This window comes from Cloeon dipterum, chromosome 1 (genome assembly GCF_949628265.1).
Source record: "Cloeon dipterum chromosome 1, ieCloDipt1.1, whole genome shotgun sequence".
NCBI classification, from domain to species: Eukaryota; Metazoa; Arthropoda; class Insecta; order Ephemeroptera; family Baetidae; genus Cloeon; species Cloeon dipterum.
In genome coordinates this window covers 5,026,940-5,054,067 of record NC_088786.1, presented here as the reverse complement: position 1 = coordinate 5,054,067, position 27,128 = coordinate 5,026,940, and the positions used below count along the sequence as shown (strand labels likewise).

General features: G+C 40.5%; 3 protein-coding genes across 9 annotated transcripts in view; 2 read left to right on the top strand and 1 right to left on the bottom strand.

Annotated features, from left to right (window-relative positions):
- Calx (sodium/calcium exchanger 3) overlaps positions 1 to 13,386 on the top strand; it is a 70,176-nt gene extending 56,790 nt beyond the window's left edge. For 3 of the 6 annotated variants that reach the window (XM_065497808.1, XM_065497807.1, XM_065497809.1), the window contains 6 exons: positions 1,864 to 2,009; positions 2,812 to 2,911; positions 3,423 to 3,545; positions 5,282 to 5,440; positions 6,462 to 6,633; positions 8,229 to 13,386. In XM_065497808.1, the coding sequence (XP_065353880.1) occupies positions 1,864 to 2,009; positions 2,812 to 2,911; positions 3,423 to 3,545; positions 5,282 to 5,440; positions 6,462 to 6,633; positions 8,229 to 8,433 (905 nt within the window). In that variant the 3' untranslated portion in view covers positions 8,434 to 13,386. Of the gene's footprint in view, positions 1 to 1,863; positions 2,010 to 2,811; positions 2,912 to 3,422; positions 3,546 to 4,112; positions 4,272 to 4,894; positions 5,054 to 5,281; positions 5,441 to 6,461; positions 6,634 to 8,228 lie in introns of all 6 variants that reach the window. The other 3 variants (XM_065497812.1, XM_065497811.1, XM_065497810.1) reach the window with 3 other exon arrangements.
- Positions 13,387 to 13,462: 76 nt separating this feature from the next.
- Positions 13,463 to 18,129, bottom strand: LOC135948501 (uncharacterized). The gene is made up of 8 exons (XM_065497813.1): positions 17,990 to 18,129; positions 16,572 to 16,695; positions 16,045 to 16,216; positions 15,705 to 15,893; positions 15,187 to 15,309; positions 14,338 to 14,672; positions 13,834 to 14,017; positions 13,463 to 13,775 (listed from the first exon to the last, which is right to left on the bottom strand). Exons 1-8 carry the CDS (start codon positions 18,017 to 18,019, stop codon positions 13,637 to 13,639), a joined length of 1,296 nt encoding a protein of 431 aa, XP_065353885.1. The 5' UTR covers positions 18,020 to 18,129; the 3' UTR covers positions 13,463 to 13,636.
- A 4,883-nt stretch (positions 18,130 to 23,012) lies between these two features.
- TTLL5 (Tubulin tyrosine ligase-like 5) overlaps positions 23,013 to 27,128 on the top strand; it is a 31,508-nt gene continuing 27,392 nt past the window's right edge. The window contains exons 1-3 of one of the 2 annotated variants that reach the window (XM_065486588.1): positions 23,013 to 23,224; positions 23,646 to 23,761; positions 25,842 to 26,040. In XM_065486588.1, coding sequence (XP_065342660.1) covers positions 23,216 to 23,224; positions 23,646 to 23,761; positions 25,842 to 26,040 — 324 coding nt within the window. In that variant the 5' untranslated portion in view covers positions 23,013 to 23,215. Of the gene's footprint in view, positions 23,225 to 23,645; positions 23,762 to 25,838; positions 26,041 to 27,128 lie in introns of both variants that reach the window. The other variant, XM_065486580.1, reaches the window with a different exon arrangement.

Here is a 27,128-nt window from a genome sequence, read left to right as displayed (position 1 = left end):
AACAGGAGTGATGTTTGTGGCATGCAAGATCAAACCATGCACTTTTCATTTCTTTCGATGACGTGAAGATGATGCTGATGAAGTCAAGCTAGCGATTTTCTGCAAAATTAGCGATTAGAAAGAGTTCGCAATAGACTAGAAACAGCAGCAGCTATATTTACGAACAAAACATGAATGTCTGATTGTTCCGTAGGAAAGCGCACTGTTCTTGATTTATTTTTTTCTGTTTAATATGTAGTTAAATGAACTGGACATGCAATTAAGTGAGTTTCTAAAGTTCGTCCATCTAAACTGAGGAGTAATAAAAAATTATACATACAATGCTCACACATGGAAACCCGCGGGCAGCAAAACAGGCAACACAAACACACACGGGGGTTGTATAAAAAAAACAGCGATGCGCATCAGCAAACACACTGTGAAACTGGAAAGCTACAAATTCCCTTATTACATAGTCAGCGTCATTAACCAAAGCAAAGGACGCACTCTAACACGAACATGTCGCTCGCAATCAGTGAATTATAACATTTTAACATACTTAACCAACAGCCAAAACGTAATAATTGCTAAATTTGAGTGCTCCACACAAAGCATTAAATTATTGAAACACAAAAGTGGTTACACGCTCGCTTAACACACATTTGCATGGCAATCGCGACTAATTTAAAAACTAATCAGCAACTAAACGCGCAGATTTGAATTGTGCGGTAAATTCAAGTGGAAATCCATTTCACCGTTCATCTTGGTGTAAATCATAAACTCATTTTGGTGTATAGATCACTGTTTTTATACAAATATTGATGTTGGTGGCAATTTCATGTCTATATTTCTATGGGTGTTCCGGTATGAAAAGCACCATTCCATTGTGTGTGTACATACATTGAATATACATATATAATTATGGTTGTTTCCCTGATCAATGTTTGGTGGGAAAACGGATGCCATTTCTCTCGTTGTCGTCTTTTGATATTTTCGTGTTTGATGTCCACCTTTCATCTGATTAAAATGTTCTTGCATCTCCATTGGCATGCTGGGAGAAAGCACTCCAAGTTTTCTACTCGGAAGAAGAAACTTTTCCTACCTTAAAATAGCATCTGTGAAGCGAGTAGACAAACTGGAGTCGCGGACGTAAATTATTTGTAGGTCGCAAGCCAAGCGCAGCCCCCTCACGAGCTCTTTGTGCCGGCAAATTGTGGAGCACGCACGAATGAGTGGCAGAGCGGGCTGCAAATCACTCAGAACTCGCGTTCACACACACAAAAAGCCTCCTCTCGTGTGCAGAGAAAATCACAGCCTCCCTGATGCTTATTAGCCTCATTTGAATGACACGAGGCCTCTCCACTTTAACGCCGGCTCCTCTCCCCAGCATCCAATTCAAATGAGCACTCAAGCAAATGAGAAGCACCCCACGCAAAATAATTTCTCCCCACGTGCTATGGATTAACTCCCACCACTGGTTCACGAGGAAAAATTGCAGAAATTAATTTTTCATCTTCCACCAAATCGCAAAGCAAATAAATGCGACTTGTTGAAAGGCAATTTCACCGTCTGTCTGTCTGTCTGTCGACGAGCAGACGACAAGTTGGAACATGCGAGGATGCGAAATTACACACGCACGCCACCCAAAAAGACCAACAACGGCTATATCACCCACTCTCTATCACAGAAAAATTGCGGAAAACCACGCACAAACACTCTCACGCGAAGCTAAAGAATCTATCGAGCCGCGGGGCCGATTTGCATGTCTCTGGAAAGTGTGCTTGATTAGGGCTTCGTTCGTAAAAAAACGGCTCACTACACACACTCTTCGCGATCGATCGCAGTGAGCAAGGCCCGTTTTAATTCCGTGTGTTCGCTCCGCAGATTTGGAAGCAGGAAGGGCGGCTGAGGCCGAGACCAAGAAGCCCGACGAGTTGACTGAAGAGGACAAGATGGCCCTGCTGGGCAGGCCCAAACTCGGCGAGATCACCAGGGCGCAGATCAGAATCAAGGAGAGCAAAGAGTTCAAGGTCAGTATGGGAGCCTTGTTAACATGTTGGACAGCGAATTTGTTTTTCATTCGGTATGGAAACGTTCAGTGTCCATTGGGCGTTAATTAAAGCAATCATTATTTTTCTTAAAATTGTCAATATTGCGTATCTCTTTTGTCGCTTACTCACTTATTCTTTATCATTTTACCTATTTCAAATTAATTAAAAAAAATTAGAAAGTGGGCAAATATCAACAAGACTTGAATTCGAGGTCTGACCCTGCCCCACAAAAATTTCCCCCCATAAATGGTATGAAAATCCCCAAATAACAAAGGGTAGATAAGTCGATTATTACTCAGTCATGGGTTGAAATAAGTTTCATCAAAATGAGCTTAAACGTGAAGGAAAATCATTAAATCGTTGTTCGTTCCAATTTTGTGTTTTGAAAGGATTCTACCGATTTACTGCTGGCAAAAATCAGAGGGGTTAAATGTAGAAATAGTCGGTAACATCATTTTACAAACCATAGGTTCCTTTATAAAATTCTCTCGCACATTTTTTACAAAATCTCTTAAAAACTCCAGTTGTATTGCAACGAAACTCATACATTCCATAAATTAAATTGCAGGCGTTAAACTTTTATTAAACTTGAGATAAAAATAATCAAAATTGACTGAAATTACGTTAAAAATGGTCGTATGTTAACCAGAAAAAAACTGAATAACATTTAAATATTGCACTAATTTCATTCTATTTAATTTAACCGATTTCGCAGGAAATCCATTACCCTGAGCTGCTATTTTTTATGAAGAAGATTTACAAAACTATTCGTTGATTGCAGAACACTGTTGATAAGCTTGTCCAACGCGCAAATGCCTCCATCATGGTTGGCACCTCTTCGTGGAAGGAGCAGTTCGTCGAGGCCATCACCGTCTCTGGAGGTGAATTATATTTTCCCGGTCGACAATAAGTTTCTGCCCCATTTCACTCGCAAGCTGAGCCAAATATTGCAAATTTGGCAGCAGGAAAAGAAATTCAATTCGAGCGAACGATAAATATGAGCAAAGCTTCCACCTCTGGAATATCGATTTTCTTTGTGCACCCACGTGTTACTGAAAATTGGACCGGCTGGATGCCAAACTAATGGATTTAATGTTGTATTCATTCGGATTTCAAATTACCTGTAGAGATAATTAATCAAAGGCTCCACTTACAAAACCACTGGTCAACCGGACTAAAAGCAGGCTTTTAAAAAAGTGTGGTTCCGCTAGCATTCCTTTTTACCGACACATAAATTCTATCTCCGGCGCCGGACTTTTTCCCCGATGATGCTATTGTAGCGAGTCATTCGGACTGCCGCACATTTCCGGCCGTCTGGCTGAGCTTTGCCCATGTTTGTTTGTGCCGCAAGAACCTCTTATTGAGTGTTGTTGATTTTTTTGCCGTGTCCAGGCGACGACGATGACGGCGAGGAGGGCGCGGAACGCGAGGAGAAGATGCCCTCCTGCGGCGACTACGTCATACATTTCCTCACCCTCTTCTGGAAACTGCTGTTCGCCTTCGTGCCCCCCACAGGTAATTTCCTTTCTGCTGACCTCTCCACGATTTTCAGTCGCCATGGATGCCGTGGAGCCGATTTGCTAATAACTGTTCTTCTCCTTGAGCGCGACCCGGACTCAGCGAAAGTGCTGGATCCGCGCCGGAGGTGTTATCTGCTTGAAAATTATTGTTGCGCAGAGATCATTTCCTTGAGCGCTACAGAACTGTGAAGCTGAGCTGATCCTGCGGTCACACATATTATTTATCATTTCGCCATTGTCACACGAGCAAAACACGCACTGCGCGTTTGTGCTGAACGCCACAAATGAAATTCCGAACGCGTCTGCTGCCAATCTCTGCTACGTGATTTATTCCCGTGATATTATTTGCCACGCGCCGACGATAATTTACCGCAAAGCCGTCGCGTTTTTTACCAAACCGAAAAGACCTGGCATGCACGGAAAGGATTATCGGACCGGGTGCAGATTGCTAAGCAGACGCCCGAGGAAATTCGAGTTAGGCAACCCGCTGGACGGCGGCGTCGGCCGAGTTGCCTTCCTCCTATCTTTCCCCACAAAAACACGCCGGGCAACGACATTACAGACATGTGCAGCGGCTACATTTGCTTCGTGGTGTCGATATTCTGCATCGGCTGCCTGACCGCGGTGATCGGCGACGTGGCGTCGCACTTCGGCTGCACCGTCGGCGTCAAGGACGCCGTCACCGCCATCACGTTCGTCGCCCTTGGCACCTCAGTGCCAGGTAATGGGCCACGCCAGTTGAACGCTAGGCCTCATCGAGACTAACGTGCAGCCGTTTTTACCCAGAAGGTTTTTTATTTAAGGCTGATCTCTCTGGACATTAATAAAATGGGCAGGTACATTTTAAACCAAGGGCAAAATTTATTGGCACGTCAGAAAAATGTATAGTGCACCATTTTTAATTTCACATATTAGTAAGGTTTGATGTGTTCTTTTATGCCAGAATTCCAGAGAGTTAAAGTTTACACTTTTTAGCACTTTCTAAAAGATTTAATTTTTTGCGTCTGGACCCTATTTTCTGGGTCATTCTTGAAATTTAATGAGAATATGACTGATTTTAAAAATAATCCTGTATGTATATAAATTTTGTAAATTGCCTTCTGGGTCGAATCGGCGTTTGTTTCAGTAGAATCTCAACGTAGTTTGCCTTCAATGTCGTGAAATTAACCCTCATCAGACCGCTGGCGACGTAGTGAATTGTATAAACAAACTGATCTCATATTCATTCATGTGACGGTAGAAGTACTCACTCTCCGCTTATCTAGATATCATGTGTCACCCTTGTACAGTAAATGTGACGTAGAAATTTGCCAAGACTAATATCCTCTGACGCTGGACCAACAGACCGACTGGGCGGCTGGGTTTGTTTTTTCGTCTCGATCACGTGGGTCGGCGTTTTGACCGCCGTAATCGGTGACGTGGCCTCGCATTTTGGCTGCACCCTCGGGATCAGAGACGCGGTCACCGCCATCTCCATAGTAGCGCTAGGAACCAGCATTCCAGGTATTACCTGGTCCTCGCATTCGAAGTCAAGCGGGTGGTAGTCCATTTTTTCCGGAATAAACCGAATATAATTATTAAACCAGCACACGCACAAACAACACAAACGGAAACGACGGGCGATTTTTCTATAAAAGTGCATATTTTCTGTTTTGTTTGATATTTTTAACGTCAGGATTCGGAAACAAATTTTGCGAATTCTGACGAGTAAAAAAAATGTATTTCTGCTAGACCAAATGGGCGGCTGGGCTTGTTTCGTGGTGTCGATCGCGGGAATCGGCGCCCTGACGGCTCTGATCGGTGACGTAGCCTCGCACTTAGGCTGCACGCTCTACATTCGCGATGCAGTGACCGCCATCTCCATGGTGGCCCTCGGCACCTCAGTGCCAGGTAATTGGCCGATCGGAGCAGCCATTAATATGACTTTGCCGCGCGCGTGGCCTCTCTTCCCCTGCCCCACGAATCCTGAATCACACTTTTCTCCGCTCTTATCTAAAAACGCACGCGAGCCTCGGCCGCCGCGCAGTATGGATTAACGACCGAATGGACTTTCTCATTTGTCTCAACCGAATGGACTTTCGCATTTCATATTTTTCACTGCAGATTGATGTGGATTCGTCCGTTTTACTCTATTTGCTCCAACCGCCAGACGTGTAACCGATTAAACTCTTGATTTCCCATTCAGCGACACGCTCGCAAGGCAATTCCTCTCCAGACTGCACGTGATTTGGCTGTAAATTGACCTAATGCGCAAGTTTGAGCCAAAATACGCGTGGAATTAAAGTATTGTTGCCTTGTCGGCGTTTTTGCCAATCCAACCATTAGATACTTCCCCCTTTCATGCATTAAAACAAAGCAAAGTCGACCGTCCGACATTGCCGCGTGAAGCAGACTGTTGTGTGCACCTCTATCATGTTTTCGGCTAATCAGTAACATATGCTAATATATCAGTGGTGTTGTGTGCAAACATCGCTAACAAGAGTTAGTAGGCTGTGTGCTAGCTATAGGCTTGATTTGCCGCGCGAGATTAACACAACAATAACAACTATAACCACCGTGCTTGCTTCAATATGCTGGGCTGATATTAACACAAGCGTATCATAGTTCATGTGGGTGCATTCACCAGAGACTCAAACGCGTCTTGCTCAAATAAGCGACGTAATATGAGCGAGAGCTTTTGATGCCGGCGAGCGAGAGAAAAATGAATAAATAAAACTCGGAAATAGAGCGGGCTGGTCTTTTGAGGACTGACACACATTATTTTTTTTCTCGCTGCTAAGCAAGCAACGCGCCGAGTTTATTTAAGGAAACGCTCCGAGGAATACACGTCGAGCGAGCAAAAAAGCGTTTGAGTCTCTAGGTGCACCTTGTGCTCGCCTTCCCATGCACTGACGCCTGTTTCTGCGTGCAGACACCTTCGCGAGCAAAGTGGCTGCCATTCAAGACAAGTACGCTGACGCGTCTGTCGGCAACGTGACTGGCAGCAACGCGGTCAACGTGTTCTTGGGCATCGGCATCGCCTGGTCCATCGCCGCGGTCCACCACGCACTTAACGGAGACACCTTCAAGGTCGATCCTGGAAAGTAAGACGCCACAAAATTAATTGCTATTATGATGGCTGTGAAATTTAGACAGTCGACAATTGTTGTGGGCATATTTAAAATTTAGACGAATATTGCAATATCATACTTTATAATAGAAATCATTAGATCAAACCGTCTGAAAACAATCTAAAAAAGAAAAAAGCTTTTTTGGCTTTGCTTTTGGAAGTTTTAGCATATTTGTGGACCAAGTCCACGTTTTAGTTTGTGATTTTGACTTACAAACAACATAAAAATTAGTTTCACCGGGTTTCCAGACATAGTTTTCTTGGTTTTATAGAATTTTTCAGCCCTGTTCATTTAATCCTTATCGAGATTCTGATGATGGCATACTTTTTTCTGGCATAACTTTTTGAAATTTGAAGTTCAACGGTATACAATCATCAATTATTATGGGTCTTCTCCAGGGTTCGCAAAAACCCGCATTTTTTCCGGAAAACCCCACTGCATTGCAAAAAACTGTTTTTTGCTGGTTTTTCTGCAATTTTGCGCATTTTTCCGAAACACGTACATTCTTATGGAAAATAAAAAAATCTCATGATCCGGCTGACCAAAAATAGGATTTTTCAAAATCACCAGAATCAGTATTAGAGCCACGGGTTTCTTCAAGAGACAGAAAATTTTAACTCTCAGCGTAATTTTCTGAAATTTCAGACTCAATTGGAGCGAAAATTCACTATTTTTGGGTTAAATTCGGAAAAATGCGGAAAACCCCAAAACTGGTGGGTTTTTCCAGCCGTTTTTTTGCGCAAAAAACCAGTGGTGCATTTTTGCGCATTGCAAAATTCGCGAACCCTGGTCTTTTCAAGGGCAAAAATTATAATTTTACTAAAACGCACACTCTTTGTCAGAGGTGCTGGTCATTGTTTCTTTTCCTTGTCAGGTTTATCTTTCTACTTTGGTGCTTTAGCTGAAATCCATCAATATTAAGTTGCAAGGCGGGTCAATTCGCTAATTTATTTTGATTTTATTATTGTTAACACAACTAATGAACTCCTGTAAAATTTATGAACCTCAAAGGGAAAATATATTTAATTATACGCACTCTATTTATGAGTTGGCAGGACCAGTAAAGGAAAGGTGGTCATTAAACATTTAATCTGTCTGGTAAATTAAGCAAGAGAGTCACCACAACACTGCTTGAGAATCTATTTATTTTTAGTTGTTGCCTGCTTCTATGATTTTTTGGAGAGTTAAATGCATAGGAGAATGTGATTGAAAAACCAAATCGAAATAGAAATAATCTGAAACATTTAAGTTAACTCTAAAAATTGGTCTATATTTCACAGCCCTATATTGATTGCCAATATCTCATGTCACGGGGGACCGGAAACATATTGCAATGTTCTAGCTGCTTTCAGAAAATAATATTGACTCGGCGTCTTAAGATAGATAGATAGTATTTCCCTCGGGACAACGATCTTTTCACAGCTAAAAGAATCTGGTTCACTTATCTGGTCTGAACAATGCGAAAAAAACTTTATTACAAAAAGGTCTAAAAGTGGGCAAAATGAATTATGATTTTTTTTTTATTCTAAATCAGCTTGACATATAACTAATTCAGTGTCGTTTTGCAGCCTTGCCTTCTCAGTGACGATATTCTGCTCAGAGGCAGCGTTGGCGATCATGATTCTGTTGTTAAGACGTTCGAAACGTGTCGGTGGTGAGTTGGGTGGCCCGATGCCCTACAAGTTACTCTCCTCGGTGTGCCTCTTCTCGTTGTGGCTCATCTACCTGCTGCTGTCCACCCTGGAGGCCTACGACATCATCGAGGGCTTCTAAGAGGCCCGCAGCATCCGCGTCCAGGTGCCCGCTCGCGCGCGCGCGGGGCCGTTTTCCCCGCGAAGCAGCGACTCTCGCACCACAACGGAATTCGAAAGAAGAAAAGAAACGACACTCATTCATTCACACTCACAAAAAAAGCAAATTGAAGCAGCAGAGAACCGGAGCACGAAATCAAACTGAGAGCTCGGGGCCCCCGACCCGAAGTGGGCCCAGCAATAAAGACAAGCCAAAGAAGAAAAATCGACGACGACCGACCGACTGCTTTTGCCGCCACAAAACGAATGAAACTGACTTTGGAAAAGTTGCCGCCCGGCGTCAGAGACGATTTTGCGCGCGAGACAGAATGCTGTTGTTTTTATTGAGAGAGCAAATCATCATACAACCACGTGTGCGACACGCAAGCAACACGCGGGCATTAATTTGTTCTGTTCTTTTTTTAATTAAAAGCGAGTTAGTAAGAAGTTGACAAGCTCGACGATTAATCTCTGTGTATTTCGGTCAGCCATTGAGCGTCATCGTTCGTTTTTTAATGATATCGTTGCTGTCGTTGAGAGAGATTACATTTGAAATACGATAAATCGAAAACTACATATATATATGTACTCCCTGGTCGTACAAGGCTGTGGTGGTCGAAATCCGCACACCAGCGGTGCTACAAAGATCTTGTTTGTCTTTCTAGCTCAGGCAGGATGAGTTTTGAACCTTCTTGATTCACACTGGTCCTTGGTTTAGCCAAAAGCCCCGGCGGTGGTATGAAGCTGCCCCGTGACCCCGCAAAGAGAAACAATCTACGAAGGCTCTTGGCCGTTTCCATTTTTGATATTGTAAGGGGAAGGACGGGCGGCGCGAGCTGCGAATTCTCGCTGCAACGCACGCACACGAGCGTAACGCAAGACAAGTCCCAGGCTCGTCTCGGTCCATGCTCGCAAAGCCCGGTCTTCCCGCGTGGTTTCCTTTCTGCCGCCAAGTCACACAATAGAGGGGAACAAAGATGATACCAAATTTTAATGAATGCACGTTTTGTTTTGAGGCCCCCCTTTTTTGTTTCAACTTGTCTTGCTTTTCATGTGGTTTCCCATTTTGAGAGCGAACAGGTATTCACAAACCGAACTAAAAAGAAAAATGACCCAGGGATATTAAAATTAATAATATTAGTAATAATGTCTAATCATATGTACTCTAGGTTTTTTTCGTGAAAGTGCTAACAGGTGATCAATCAATTTAGCGTACTGTGCGTGAATGCACGCGAGTGTGTGACGAGAGCAGATCTTTGGTGTTTGACGTACATGTATAAAATAAGCACACATCACACACACACGCCACGCCACGCACGTGCAGTGTGTTCTTCGCCAGTGCCATACTTCGATATCATTACTTTAAACACTCGCCACTAACTCTGTGCTCGCCGTATTTTTATTGACGCGATTAGCGCCTTGTCCCCGTTTGAAAGCGATGCAGCACACACACAAGATAATGAGGAAAACTAGTCGGATATTAGCAGCTTGTCGATCGGACACCTCCCCGCCCGCAAACGTCTCCACTCGCTAATGACAAGAGAATAACGAGAACTAACCTCACAAGCATATTCCTCTCTTCTAGGGTAGCTATATATTCTTTGTGTTATTTAACACTTTCGGTTTTCAAATTTGTCATTGCTCTCTCTCTTTTGTCCCGCGACTCGCGTCTCCAGGCCAAATCGTGAATCCCTCCCTCGTTCGAGAGCCGGGTGGGTGCCAGCTTCTGTTAAAAGCGGAACCCGTCGAACGGCTGCGCGTTTCCTAAATAATCTAAATAAAATGAAGCCGGAGATGCGTTTCAGATTTCTTTTTCGCACTTGCGTCTGCTTTGCCATCAAAAAGTCTCTCTATCTCTATATATAACTCTCTATATTTCTCTCTCTCTTGAACACACACACGTGAATGATCTTCATACTTGGTAGAATTAAATATTGGAGAAAAAAAAACACATTTTTAACTCAATGGGTCCACCTGTGCCTGAGTTGGCTGGGAGAATTGTGACGATTATTAGAATCACGCGCATACACACGCACCGTAATTTTCCTCCGACCTTAATTTCGTTGGCTTTTTCGCACCTTTCACTCATTGGCACTGCTCTTTTCCGACCACAACAACTCAGAGATCAAAGTATGAATTTATTCGGTGATCGAGAAAAAACAATCAAAATCTACCAAACACCAGCCGGAAGCGATACAAATCACGGGAGAAACTAAATTAGAGCAGCAGCAGACTAATAGATTTTGTACTCTTGAGAAAAACAATGAAATGATAAAGTCCCTTTTGTATTTTTGAAATAAATTAGCGCGAAAATGAATAAGGAAACCCGTAGCTAGAAAAATTCCATCGAAAATGAAAACAATCAACAAAACTTTTAAAGAGAACGAATCCAATCAAAAACAATTTTATGCTAACGGGAAGTGCAAATTTTATTTCTACGCCCGCCCTCTCAAAGAGCGGATTGATGACGAATCAAAAACATATCCCCTGACTTTGTTTCACGAGTAACAATAATTAGGAAACGGAAAACAATTAGCCGAGGAAAAGCGCTGTTGGCTTTTTTATGCCCTTCTACCGCCGCATAAATGCAAAAAAGAACGACGAGAAGCAGATATTCTAAAAAGCTACATCGATCTACCCGAAATGATTGCGTTGTTTACACCAAACGTCTCCCTGGCTCGCAGAGAGATAAATTTCAGTTGCAAAAATCGTCCGTCCCAACTCCCAACGCGAAAAAGATAATGACAAAGAAGAAAAGCAGAGAATCACACATGGAATTAAAAAAACAAAAACTAACGAGGTTTTGAGCAATGCAAATCATTCCAAGAGTAACCCACGTTGTTTGTATAACGGTAAAAGTAACTCGCCCCGTTAATATCTCGCAGAGTAATTACTTAACTAAATGTGTTTTTGATTCACTCCTCCGGTGCATGTCGCGTACGTTTATCAGATCGTTTGGTTTCTTTTTTTTACACTTTAATAGCCGTATTATATCCGATTGGTGGCGCCGCGTGCCCGGCTCTCGGCAGCGCCACCTTACCGTGCAGGAAGGGATGCGACGCCGAAGCCACGCGTACGTCCGCCGCCCCCCGCCCCCGCCAGCCCCCGACGAAAGAAAACACAAAAAAACAGCTTCACAGTCAAAATGAGTTGTTACTTATAAATCTCATTGTTGTTATATCGTGTGTCCAGCGCCGTATTTTTTCAGAAGACGTAAATAAACCAATTATTCCCGTTGCTTGTCGAAAAATATGGTTGTTGATTGTGATATATCATGTTTGTGAACAGAAAAATCTCTACTATGTGCGCAAAAACAGATCATGATGTTATTGTGTGATTGCATTACGTGCAGATTCACTTTTAAAAAAAAAGAACGAGTGACAAACTGGGAAGGTAAAGTACTATCTAATGTTGAATTTGCAATTTGAAAAATTTTAAATTATTGTTGTTGTTTTTAATTTTTTTAATGATATTCTTGATCACGATTGTTGTGCAAATGTTAATCAAACGCACCATTTCAAAATCGCATCAGTGAAGAACCGGAGAATTATATATTCTTAATATCATAGTGATAAGCATTGGAAATTAATGTAATCGATTAATAATAGCATGTTTAAACCAAAAGGAAATCGTACCCCGAAAATAAATTTCACTTCCCGCATTCTAAAGATAAAAATGGAAACTAATAGAACCATTCAAAGCTGAAGCGATTGCGATATATAAATGTAACTCTCTACCAGAGTTTTAAAATAACACTCTCTCTAACTGGCTTTGTGTAGGATGATTTGACGAGAACAAATTACATAATTTTTCTTTGCCGTTCAAGAAGAAAAAGAACAAAGCACGGATGATTAATCGACTTTTTATTAATTACAGTTGTTGTGAGAGCACAATGCTAAAACGCATTTATCCATTGAAGAGGCATCAAAATACTGAAAGGGCGCGCGCGCATTTTTTATTACACTTATTTTCTTTTCCTGGGTCTTTCCGCCTTTGCAGCATTCGCAAGTTTTTGCCAAATTCGTGAGTCCTTCTCGTTCTTTCATTTTGCTGTCTCTTGAAAACTTTGGAAAGCCTATTAATAACTTTTGTATCCAAGTTTGTTTGACGCATGATAGTAAGACGGATTTCGTGTAAATCCAACTCGAACTCCTAAAGACCATTTTTCGTTTCTATTCGACCGGCGGTTGTTGCAAACAATTCAAATTCGTTATCGAGGCCAGCTTGGTTTCAATCAAAATTCTACAAAACAGAAAGCTGTGCTTTCTTTCGGTTGCTGCCGAAACGCGGAGTTGATTTCCGCGTTTTGGATTTTAAAATGGATAATGGTGAAAACAAACACACGACCCAATTGCTTGTGTTAAGGTAATTGCTTTAGGCGGTATGTCTGTTTTTGCAAAACGGAAAAAGTTGTCAACATAACACACAACACAAACAACTCGAAATAGAGAACACACACACGTGAAGCTTATTTATTTATTTGTTACACAATTATTCTTATGATTATTATTTGTTTAGCTGGAGAGTTCTTGTATTACCTGTTTAATTAACTAACTCGTGAGTATAGTGTTATTACGCGCGGCAAGCTCATTTACACGAAAGTTTGATTTCTAAAATTAAATGAAAAAAAACAGCTAAAACACACACACTCATAAAATACCCGCGAGAAAATTCTGTATCAAACAACTTTCTCTCTATCTATCTTTCTATCTCTCTTTCTCTCTATCTCATGTAAGATTAAAAGTACGCGCAGTGTACTTCATTTCAGCTCTACAATAAATATTAAAAAAATGCAAAACTGTAAAGCAAAGAACAACCCCGCGAGTTCCCAGCCCCCTGTGGTATTAATAACAAAAAAGAGATGATGATGATGATGCAACCTCAATGAGTCTTGTAAATAAAAAAAGAAGGAAAATAAACTCTTACCAAAGTTTAAGCTATACGAGTTTAAATTAAAACTCCCACACTTTATTATTGCATTTGACGTTTTTATTTTAAATAATGGAGTCCCTGTGGTAGCATATTTATATTTAATGCCTTTTCGAGCCGATAGCTTATTTATGAAAACAATTAACAAGATGTCATTGGTTAAATTCCAAATTGGTTTCAATTCGTATAAAAATATACATATTATTTGCATATATGTTCAATAATATTCCCCCAAAATAGCAGTCACGCTGAGATCATCAGGGCAGGTAGCAGGGTCTTCTGAAAGAACCTGGACCCACGATGTCGAGGATGGCGCTGTAGGTGGCCGCAATCCCTCCCACCACACCGATGGAAATAATAGCAATCAGGTAGATTTTCCTCCACAGAGGGACGGGGCTAAAAGCAAAATTATGAAAAATTTCTCACAGCTGGATTTCGGAAAGTTTTTACTGACCTCTCCGACTCAAGAGTGGCCTTGAATTTGAGGAAAATTATCGGAGGGAAGACCATGTTGAGCATGGTTGTGCATGAGCCGCCGACCAGAGCCAACACTTTTCCAAAGTCTCTCACCGACTCACCAATGAAGACCATCAGCAAGAGGACGCAAGTGCGCACCAGACACCTTTTCCATCCAAATTCTGTGAAAATTTTCGCTTATTTAGACACAAGAGAAGATAAAAATTGTTTCAGAGCGATTTGAATAGAGAGAAATCCAGCAATATTAAGACAAATTTATTCGATTTGATATGCTGTAACAATGTTTTAGACCCAATAAGCAACTTTGGTAGATATTAATTTTAGTTCTAATTGTGATGAAATATCAAATCATGACTCTACTAGTTCTGATTATATTCCTATTAACTATTTTTCAGATTTAGAATTTTTATTTCCAAAATTTTTCGATCAAATCCATAAAAATTGAAAGGCTTGTTGATTTAAGAGTGAAAAAAATACGTACTATGTGGTATATTGAGTAAATACTCGATGTTCTGCGTTGCTGGATTGGTGAGGATAACGAAGGCCGTGAGCAAATGCAGCGCGATCAAGATCTGGGCGGCTGTCACCGCCGGTCCAGACGAGATGGAGTTAAGGATGCTGGACTGCACATTGTGGCCGTAGACGGCGAATCCTGCCGCGGTCACCGGCAGGTACATCGCGATAATTGCCATAAACGCGATCACCACGCTCAGCGGAAACTTCTCTCGCTCTCGCATGTCATTCTGAATTGTGGGGAATGTCGAGGCGCCGCCAAAGCTGAATATGATCACGCCGAAACCAAGGAAGAAGCTTTTCCTTTGAAATAAGGATCGAGAATGTTAAATTAGTTGATTAAAAATGCTTGTTTTAGTTACGGATATAATGCTTTTGAATAATAATTATTGTGAAGAAGCCTGTGTTTATGACACATCCTCGTATTTTAAGTATTTCTGCGTTAACAGGATATAAACATACATTATTTCTAATCGAAACAGTTGTTAATGCCATTAGGCACGCTATGAAATTTTTATTTTAATGTAAATGTATCAATGAATATTGATAAGATGCATCAAAGTAAAAACTTTTAACTTTTCTATATGGCGGTCACGTGTCTATTATATATATTCTGATAAATGGTCAGTATCGTTCAGTTGAGTTGAAAAAAATTACGGCACAACAAAAGCATTTACATCAGGAAGTAATAATTAAAAAATCACTCGTATCATATTACTTGATAGAACAGGTGCGTGAACGTGTAAACAGTCCGTTTTATGGCATATCGGTTATAACAAAAATATTGAATAACAAAAAGGTGATAAGAGCAACTTACGGTGTTAATGTAACAGAAGTGTCTGGAGGCGGTAGGAGACCAGATGAAGCGTCATTGATGCTCTCTACAGTGGCAATTATGCAGGTGGTCAGTGTCGTCAGCAAAGCACCAACTCCAAATTGCCTATCAAACGTTGAACGAATAAAATCAATATTAGTGATTCACTTTTAATAATCTAGGTTTTTTGCGTGATAAAAAAATTATATCAATTATCAAATCGTGTGTTCTAATGAAGATACAAAATTTGCAGGCTTGAGATTAAAAACGGGAAAATTTTCCATCTCAATATGCTATAATTTTAGATTTCAATCTCAAGTCTGTCTACGTGCCATCTACCGCGGAATAAGTAAAGAGCATTGAGAGAGTTTATACTGTGAATTTTATGTTTTGAAGAATTATAGTTTGAGAAAACAATAAAAGATAAGATGATGAGTGCATTGTTCAATCGCTTAGTATCTCTGTACGTGACCATGACGATAAATACTAAGTATGCGGTTTTTTTAATTAGATTCATTTACCAGAAGTCTTTCGGCGAGCCGAGCCACATGGCCGGACAAAGAAGGGCGGCCAGCACAAGCAGCCAGACACACGCGTTCACGCTCAGGTTGTAGGGCAGTAGGAGCGTTTCGATGATCTGCGCAGAGAGCAAGAGGAAAACGGTACCTGTTCCGATCAGCTCGATTTGCATCGCAATGGAAATCAGCACGCTGAAAATTTTGTTTAAAAGTAATCAGAATTATTAGCAGACGAGTGAAAATAAATATTTAGGAAAGAACATAAAAGGAGCGCTAAAATGGTTTCAAGGGAATCATTTGACGGGGCTATAAATTCAATTCAATTTAAAGATGATGAAATTACCTGAGCCACTTGCCATACGCCTTTTCTCCAAGCGTTGAATACGGATTGCGAACATGCGCCTTCAGATCGGGATAGTGTTTTTCGGCGATGGCCCAACAAAGGCCCAGATGGGCCCCGGAGAAGGTTGCATTGACGCACAGCACCAGCATGATTCCAAGGCCCAACCATCCACCTGAGATAGAGGTCAATGGGCTTTAGAAAGACTCCGACCTTATTGCCTTTTTAGTCAAACAAAAATTTCTTCGCTGATGGAACTTCTCACGAAATGAATGACAGCTCAATTAAATTTCATTTCGACATATATGACTATTTTAGATCCAACATCGGATTTCATCTTCCTCTCGGCAAAACTTTCTATCGATTCAAAGGTCGAATTTTCTAATCATCACATTATTGATTTTCAAAAAGCCAATTTGGTTTATTAAGTTAATATTTTTAACTAAAAATGTGCAATAGTTTATTCATTGTACTGTTCTATTTTCCTTACGACTTATTGTTATGTGGAATATTAATAAGCTTAAACTTGCCTGCATCACTTGCTGCCTTTGGAAGCGCTAGGACACCGCTGCCCGCAATTTGCGCTGCAATGAATATAGCAGCTTGCCATAGCGAAATACCATGCTTCTTCTCATTGTCAGTTCCAGTTTCTTGCTGCAAATGAGCCTTTGTGTTAAATTCAATCATTTATTTTGAAACTTTTTATAAATATTGAATTTTTAGAATGTTGAGCGTCAACAGGGACTTATGGAATGTTTCCGATCGTTCCTTTTGGGAAGTTGTGCAATTGGGAAATAAGTAAGAAAAACCTCGAGTCAGACCAAATTTAGAGCCATGGCCTTCCGTAACACTCGCCACTATACTACTAACTGCACGCTCTGTACAGTATAGCGGTGGCTCAATAGCTGAAATTTACTTCATCCCTGTCTCCCATTGGCTCTCTGGCCTTTTGTGATATACATATTTCCTGAAAGAAGTAGCCCCCTTTTTTTATGACCGTCGCTGGGGATACTGCACAAAATAAACAGCCGTGGCGTATAACAAAGGTGTCGCGCGATATAGCTAATAAAGGAATGTACGCACAGGAGAGGGGATAATAGAAGATGTTTTCGTGTTTTTCCCTCTTAATCTTTTATGCTCCAGCGGGAGCACAAATATCCCGGCCAGGTAGGAAGAGGGTTCCGTGTAAAAGTGCGCCAGAGGCATTTTCTTGGTCAAGAGTCCCCCCTTAAAGTTGAACGCTTTGTTATACCGCGTCCTCAGTTTTCTCTTTATTTAGTGTGGCCCTGTAGGAATTCCAGAAAGCAGATCACTCCATTCAGAGATATTTTTATTCTTTCTGTAAAGGCATGAATGGTGCAATATCTAGCGGCATTATGTTATTGTTATTAGTTGTTGTTCATTACGACTGCGATAAAGCAGGAAGTGCATTAAATCAAGTTGTATGCGTGCATCTGTAATTATTGACGGTCGACGTAATTGAATGATAGGAGAAGAGAGCACTGAACGCCTATGCGAGGGAATAAAGCGTGCGGCAAGAAATTGCCGCGACCTTGGGCGCACTGCCCATAAATGCCGGTGAATATAAATACAATAACAACGCCGATGATGGCTCAGAAGTGACTTTACGCGCGCTTTGCGATCGCCGCAAATCAATTCCTTAATGCAAATGCGAAAAAACGCTGCGCAGTTAATATATTATGTTGATCTAGCTGAATAATTCTGAATCAAATCTAATTATATAATATTTTTCGGATAAAATTTAAATACGTGAATTGCATGCTATTGTCATCTTAAATGAATAATCTTTAACTGAGAAACTCAAGCACATCAAAATTATTTTCTTTTTAACACACCGAAATTTGAGTAAAGAATTCGTATCAAAATATTCAACAAATAAATTTAAAAAAATACTCATGAAATAGGCAAATAATATAAATGAACTTACCTGGAATGCTTCAAAAATTTTGAGTTTCATGATGGACAGTTGAGTGTGGCTTTACTGATTAAAAGTTACTAATCATTTGGTTATCGCCGCAATGCTGACCCAAGACTGCTAGCGCGTCGCACACAAGCTTGTGAGTGCCGACGATCGTTCTTGCCGCTACCTCCAGAGCGACACCGCCGCTGTGAGAAAAGGACGACTCACGTGCTCGTCTCGCGTGAAATCTCCACACAGCAAGCAGGTGGACAAAACAAACGGCGGCGTCTTTATCTTTTTGGCTATTTCCTCAAGAGTGCCGATTCATCTCTTAGGGTACTAACGAATTAAACATGCTGAGACATAACAAATTTTATCTAATTTTGTTGCCCAATTTCAATTTTTTATCGTATAACCTCATAGTGTTGCGTCTCCACTTCACACCAAAACTGCGGCAATGTTCTTTTTTTCATTTTTTATTTTCATAATTGTATTTATTAATATCTGTATAAACTGAGGATCATGGCTATTAAATAAAAACTAATTTTGGTGTGACTCAAATAAACAGGAAACGGATATAATTATTGTATTTATTTCAGTTTCAAAAACACTGTTGAAATTTAATACCAAAAACTTTTTCAAAATATGGGCACAAGATCAGCACATGCGCATGTGTGTCAATAATTAATGATTTTAGCCTGTTTAAAAACTTCAAAAAGCTAACTAACAATAAGCTAATTCATATTAGGCAATTTTAATGCAAATAAGATGTCCCATATATTAACAACCAACTAGACGCTTTCAATTTGCATGTAAAAGAGATAAAAATTAGTTCAGAATAATAAGAAGTGTTAAGAAATCTGTCTGCGTTATCGTCTATTTATGTCTTATCAACAAACTTGCAAATTTGCATCGAAATGGGTGTGAAAACCGTGTCTGACTATGAGTAGAAAAAAGTTATTAGTGGCATCTGATCAATCACAAATTTTGCGCATCGTCATGTTAGATTATAAACCATCGACCATTGCAATGATGAAAAACGTAATATCAATTTTATTGTTGAATTCAATATTAATATTCCATGAATTTCTTAATACTTAGCATAAAACATTAAACTTAACTTCATTATTTATCACAAATATTAATTCTTGCGTGCTCTAGAGTGAAACATTAAAAAAGGGACAGTTGGAAAAAATAACTAATTTTGTTGAAGTAAAATTTGGTTTGGAAGTAATCGGGGAAAAAAGATTGGTTCTGGAGGCGTTGAAAATTGAATATTCCAAGAATGCGATTTATCAGCCTTAGCCATCTCCCTCGTGGGGTGCGGGAAAACATTCTACAGGCAGAAATGGGCCGAAAAAAAACAATTGTTGTAGCGGAAGAATGCAGACCCCTATATACACGATTTGAGTACCTGCTTGAAACAAAGCATATTTTTCTGTTTATTTCGTTGTGAAATAGGTGCGTCGTCGGGCTTATTTTTTCACAAATCTGTTTGTAAATTCCCAGATAGCAAATTGTGTTCGTTTAATGTTAAAGAACATTCCACTGATGCTTGTGGAACATACAAGTGGAATGCTACTGGCACAGGAAAATTAAACGCTTTTCAAATATTAGGTTATGTTCCGGTTGAATATTATTTTAAGTTCGTTTTATGTTCAATGAATATTCCTAGAACATCACTTGATGTTCGTTTTATGTTCTTTGAATGTTTGGAGAATATATTTGCTTGAATTAAGATGAATGTTCTGCAGCATAAATGACACACACATATAGAGTCGATGAACGTCTTTAATATAAAAAGGTAAATTTATTATTTACCTTTTCTTTGTGCCCTAGACGACTGGGCAATTAGCATAAAATGAAATATTGCCAGAAAAAACCAATAGAAGGCAACATGGCTATTGTCACATATTTTTGTGCAAGCTCAACTGAGTTTACTAAATTTACAAGCAAATTATATCGCACAGAATCTGATCTGAGCAAAAAGCGAGCAACTTATTGCAAATTTATTAGCTTAATAAAAATTGTAAAATGAATACGATAAATGACTGAAACCAATTAGAATGCTACTACTTTAAAAGTAAGGGATTTACGTATTCAAATACAAATAGCATTATATAACTGATGCAAACGCAAACATGCAATTTGGCGCGCTCCGATTTTAAACAAGAATAATTAAATTTTAATGCCTGAAGAGATTGCTCCTTAAAGGTGATCCGCAGTATTTAGTTCTTAACCTAAAATAATTCATTTCAACTGAATGAGAACCACAATATAGTTGGCAATGGCTGCTGAAGTCTGCAAATTGACATTTTTAATTTATTTTCATTTATTTATTATACCATCTTTACTGTGAAAAGAAGCTGCATATCCAGATCAAACAACCTCCAGGCAGAAAAATTGAAGGAGCTTCTTTGCAATACAACATTTAAAAATGATTGGGCCTGAAAGAGCATATTATTCCATTGCTGTAAAAATATTTCGGTTTTCTAAACGCTTTAAATGACCTCTTTCAATGCTCTGTTGTTCCTGTAGAGTGAACTGCAAAACATAGTGCAAACAGCTGATGTTGTAATGGTAGACTGAAAAAAGCGCTTCAATTACTTGTGATCCGATTTCTTTCAACAGTGAAATTGGATACCTGCTCTTTAACTTTTTGTGGTCCCCAAACTGTGATGAACAGTTCCAAAGCACTGAAAACCCCTAATGTGATTATGCCGGCATAAAACTTCAAATTGATATATCATCACGCGTAGCCGCCATAGAGTATAATAACATCCCAAGCGTCAAAATAAAAGAAAACGATTGATACACAGCAAGCACCAAAAATGCTGAAAAAAATTCTTGAGCCATGTCATGTGCTTCTTGCAAACCGCAAAATGCACTTTTCAATCTTCGCACGTGATAGTGTACCAAGTCCGTCGTCTCTAACGTCTCCCTCGTATGCTTTATTTGTTTTGTGATGAGCACCAGCCTCTTTGAGATTCCCTTGCAAATGATCAAGAAGGCGAAAGTGATTACCTCATTGCAGTGCTTCAGAACTTGCGGCACAGCGTATCGGTATAAGGCGTCAAAGTGAGCGCAGAAAACTGCCAGGCCCACGGTGAAGGGAATTTTCTGAAGATGTATTTTAATTTTAACTCTTCTTGTTTAACAGAAAAAATACTTGGTATAAGGTAAGCGCCGTGACAGTCATTGCTGTTGCCTTCCAGTGCTCAGCATGCTGGAGTTGAGAATCAACCTCGTCAAATTTTTGGCTGATTCCTTTGATAAAATCTGCCATTTGGAAACTAAGTTTAGTCGTCCAAATCGAGATTAGCAAAATATTCATTTCGTTGAAAGTCTCCATTGCAGTGGATTTGACAGAAAACGACTCATTCCCATGCAAAACATTGTTGCTGAAAAGAGTGAAAAGTCGTTTCAGCAGGAGCCATTGCATGCCAACTAAAGCTGTCACAGAAAGTATTCTCCCGATGAGGCTTATTTTAATGCGCCCGTCAGTAATTTTTGTGAATGGCAGCAAACCATGCAAACGCAATAAGTGACAAAGCGGGGAAAGAGTTTCTAAATTTGACATCTTCTGCTGTTTTTTTGTTTTTGTGAAATGGGAATGTTAATGAGAACCACTGCTTCAATCGTGTGATAAAAGGCTCCAACTTAATCCTATATAACACACTATCCTCCTTTTAAAAGACTAAAACGCATTATTTTTTATTGATTTTAGGAACATTTCAACGGAATAAACATTACGGTAGTTCCATTGTTGATTTTAATGCGACTCATGTTGATCGATTAGCATTGAAGATGATATATTCATGAGATAAAGGGCAAAACACATTACATTTAATAGTGTGATATTTCACTGAATTATTAAGTGCATCAAAAGATCATCGCTGAACGAACGTATAAAATTCAGCATAAAAATTACCAAGAAAGTTTAAAACAGGTATATACACATATATTTGTCCACTTTACTAAGATTACTCGACAGCCAAGAGACTGAAAGAGATTTACTCTTACCTACAAATGCGTATAAGAGACGAGGTTATACCATTATACATTAATTTACTTCCGAATCCCTATTTTAAATGCGGGAAATATTTATTAAAATATCCCCTGCTCTCATTTCTCAACATATAACTGTAGAGGGATTTCAGTATTAACAACATAAATAGGGGTATATGAAATCATATTCTTTGAGCTTAAGTTTTGTCGATATTACGTGCACCATGCACTTAATCCCGGCGAGTTAAATACACTGTCAAACAATAACCATTTTACAGCACAGATCCATCACAATATTGTTTCACGAGCAAATATAAACGGACACAATTAAAAATGATCAGAATTCTTGCAATCACCAAAAGACGACCGAACCAGCCCGGATGAGGACCACTTTAAGAGACGCACTGGACTGAAGCCATCGAAGAGACTCACTGTCCCTGCCCTGATGATGCAAGAGGCACCAACAACTTCGGCTGGCGTGGCCTGCACCGGCGAAGGTTCGGGTGTTCCAACAGGAAACGTTGCTGTTCTGTCCGATAAAGTAAGACACAGCGCACACGTCATCAATCCGTGCCGAGTCTCATCATTAATTAATTCCGTCCTGTCCTCGCCACACATATTCAGTCACTATATATTTATTTTCCCAAAACCAGAAGTCGCAGTCCATTGACACGCAGCAATAATCGCAATAATCGTCTTTAATAAAAAATGTTTATAATATAGGAAGTTCCGCGAGCATTATATCATTAAATTTGATTCCTATAAGACCATTGTGTGCATATATGACGGGTGGGGCGGCATGTGCAGCGTGAGCGTGTGCGGGCGACCGATATTATTATGGTATAAGCTCCCGCAATAATATGCAATACAATATAATCCCAAATAATCACGAACAGAGGCCGGGAGCAACAAGCCTAGCTGGTTATGCAACCGGGACGACGGCGAGCGCGGTGGGGTTGCCGGGGCAGCGAGGCAGGAAGGGGCGGGGTCGGCCGGCAGGCAAGCGGCGAGTCGTAGACTGATTGCAGCGCCGCCACGTGCCGAGCGGTAGTCTCTGGCGATGGGCGAGTCGAGCCGAGCTGCTGCTGTCGGCCGAGAACTGTGTTGAGCTGACACTGGCCGCTCGCCTGGTCGCACCGCAATTCTCGCTCTTTGTCGGGCCGAACTGCCAGCGATTCGCGGACGAGACGCCGCCGACCAAGATCTCGCAGGTGCACGAGCGATGGCCCTCGGCCACCGACAGACATGAGCAAGGCAAGTGGCCGGAGGCCTCCAGTCGCGGCCGCCGGCGCCGCATTGCAGACATCCGCAGCTGTTTTTGTTTTTTCCTTGTTTGTTTCTCGCTCGCCTGCATCCCATACTGCTCCTAAGGGTTCGGAAGATCCGAAATTGGTCTGTTTGTGAACTTCTGGGCTCTAGGCCGAGTTTTTTGCATTAGGCGGTGTAGTACAAATTGCCAATGGCGAATTATTTAAAAGACGTTTTTTCAAGTGATTTATTTCAGGAAATGATTACATATATTATTATACATAACGTGGTGCTGCTTTATATTTTTCTGGGAGGGATCTTTTTCGTTAAAATTATTTTGATCTATTTATTTTAATATTTGATGCAAATTTTTCGATTCTAATATTTGTTGTGCATTGAAAAGATCTCACTTCTTTCCATTTTTCAGGTATTGGCCTCCCTTGCAATGGTTGCAGGGGGCAGTCTGGTAGAGGAGGAAGAGGAAGGTGGTCAGGACACAGGCGCCGACCTGGCTCTGGTGCCATCAAATGGCCAACCGAGCAGGTAATCCGCTGCCATTCCACATTTCACCCGGGAACACACGCAAATCCTCTCCGCAGTTTTAAAGTCTCACTCGGGCTGAGACGCGTCAGGCGAGATCAATGTCCAGCAGCTGTTTAAAAACCTGAGGGGGAGGGAAGGGGAAGGGGAGACAGAAAGGTCGTCGTCCTGTGGCTAATGAGGCACGCCGCGCCGTGGCCGCTTCTGTCAACACGAGAGCTCTCGCAGTTCGCACAATGGGTGCATAATGATAATAATCACTATGACGATTGTGTGTTCTGCGGCCAGCGAGCGCACTTTCACTTTCCGACATTGCAGCCAGCTGCTGCTGCAGCGATGCCGAAGCGGCGACCCACATTTGGGCATTGTCTTTGATTGCACGCCGCTCAAGCCTTTTGCGCCTGCCAAGAAAACACTTGACCCCCAATTTTTCGTATGCACCACTTTATATGCTGCCAGGCAGGCTATGGTAATCCCAGCTGGCTTACCAAAGATTATTCATTGGCTCTATTTAATTCGTCTACTTTGATATATATTTATCGCTTTGTTGAAGACTTGCCAAAGTCTTAATTATCTTTTTCAGTATTTATTCAAAATAAAGGCATATCACAGAATAGAAATATTATTTTTTCTACCTGAATTTGCTCTATTTTTAAATTGACACTCGTCAATTATCTATCTGTCATACAGCTTGATAGGTTAAGAGTAAAAATGCCGTTTCATGCGAATACCGGCCAATCACGGCGTACGTCAAATCGATTTCCGCCTCTCCTTGCTATTCGATTAGTTAGCCATTTCTAACTGCAGTAAGGTAAGAGCTTAGTGAGTAAACTGGCACAAGGAGAACTGATTGCACGCACTTCGTCACACGCCACGCAATCTAGATAGGAATGTTGGTAAAAAAAATAAATGTGCCGAAAATGTTGTGCGAATTCCTGCAAATTTAATATGCTCAACAACGTCCTGTAATGCCACAGAAAATTTATTTACGATGAAACAAAAATATGAATAATAATGGGACTTTGTGCACTCCACTCGTAACAATCTCGCAACAAATGGCGAGAGCTAAGTTTTCGTCAGCAAAGGTAAGGTGAATAATTTAAATAAAGCTGGTCGCCTTTAGATTATTGCTTGCCTGCGCGATTAGGTGGAAGCGTGCGTGAACCAAGCGGAAAACAACCCCCTGGCACCCCCAAAATAAATTAGTCCGATCAACCGGGGAAATGCTTTTCCGAGACGTCTCGCGCGCTCGCTTATTTTCGATTATTTCCCCCCGAACAGGTGAAGAGCAAATAACGCACAAACAACCAGCATTTACTGCATTTTATTTCACTTGACGGTTTCCAAAGTAGTCGTCAAATTTCTCCCTGCTGCAATGGCTTCTTCTGTGAAAACTTACACGACATTTTCCTCTGTGTCAAACAAAAATAACACACTTTTTATGCTCGGAAATAACACACTCGTGCTACGCGGAGCCATATAAAATTTTCCACGTGAGTGACGTTGATGTTAAACTTCTTGCCAAGGTATTTTGTTTCCTACCGATTTAAGTTCATTAGTCTTTTGTTGTTGTATCATTACTTTTGACTACATAATATTGTATTGCCCTTTGCTGACCCTTATTCCTCATTGTTGAATCGGAACGTCGTAAAAGAGAGAACTCACGATTGAGAAACAACATGACTGTCCAATTTGGCAAATTTTTTTACAAGAGGGCATTGATTAATTCAATTTGATCGGTTTCTATGCCTTGGATTGTATTTAAGGTATTTAATAAAGTGAATTAATATTTTAGCAATCCATAAAACTTCGTGTAAAAATCATAATAATCATAAGCCTGTCACAAATATATGTATTATGTAAAAATGGGAAACAAATTATTCCATCTATTTAATCCGCCGTCTCTTTAAACTAACAATTAATTATATGCAACGCTTTATATAAACTAATTAACTTCAAGAGTAGATGTACAGGAAACCTCTCTGTCTCTGATTTTCTCTTGAAGTGACGAGAAACAGGCTTGTAAACTCGTTAAACCTGGCGGGACAGAAATGTGACAAAAGTGCGGTTTTGGTTTCAGCAGCCGCGAAGGCGACTGGGACCTGAGTCTGCTGGTGGGCGGCTCACTCGGCGGCAAGAACACGTTCCTCAAGTTCAGATGCAGCGTACTTGCCGAGCGGCCCGACAACCCCCCAGCCTACGCCCTCCATATGACATACAAGACCATCCAGGCTGAGACCAAATTGCTGTCGGCCCTGCTGCACGCCCACGGCATGCGAGAGGTAAGACTCCGAAACTTAATTAATCTCGAGTTAGCACCCAGATACATCAGCTAGGCACCAGCAGAGCGTGAAATCGATTTTTTCTACCGTCAGATCAATCTTGATATTTTTATTTGACGCACATTAATTTAAAACGGGGCCCCTGGGTTCAAAAGCATTTATTAATGTTCGTGATGGCTACAAGATAGGGGATTTGAAAAATTTCCTGTTTTTTCTCTTTATTACTGTAATTCATCTGGGTTTAAAATATCGTCGGTTTTAAATTTTTTTGATTAAGGATTGCCAGCCGTGTGCTATGAAAATTCTTTAATATTTCAACTTTATAGCAAAATATGCCAGATTTGTGTCTGAAATTTAAATCTCCAGTATGTATATTAAAACAGAGCAAAAATTAAAATTAATTGAATTGTTGATTAGCAAGTGATCATATTGACAGTTAGAATTATTATCTTCACAATGTGCAATATTGGAATTAGGCCTAAGTAACAGTTTTGAAAAATTAAACGGTATGCCAGATGATTTTTTTCCGCTTGATTTATCTCGTTGCAATATCTATCCAACGGTGTGCAAATTATAAAGAAAATATCCGTTTTGGGGAAATAATCCCATTTTTCAATAAGGAAACACTTTCCAATTAATTAGCATTATATTGTGTATCCTTGGTTAATTTAAGCTCCTCCCCAATTTTCAGTGCACATTTGAAGTAAATTTACACATTATTTTTCTCAAATTTTCCGTAACGGTCCACTTTAAATTTTGCTTGAGAGGCCAAAACTATCTAAAAGACAATTGAGAAATTCAGACTTCTGAGAAAAAAAAATTAAAAATCTATCAGCCCCTCATTGTCAGAACTAAGGCTTTTTGTTCCACTCAATTTATGCTCCAAGTAAACAATTTTATCACACTAACGGTTATTTATTATCAGTATAAATATAACTAGTACACTTTGAGTTTAAATGACGCAGTATTGAAACTTGTACTTGTGACGCAGCTGTGCGATAATCGAATTTCAGCGAGGGGCGCTGCTTCCAGCTGGTTAGGGATTGGCAGGCAATTAAACCCACGCTGCCGTGAATCAAAAAGCAGCC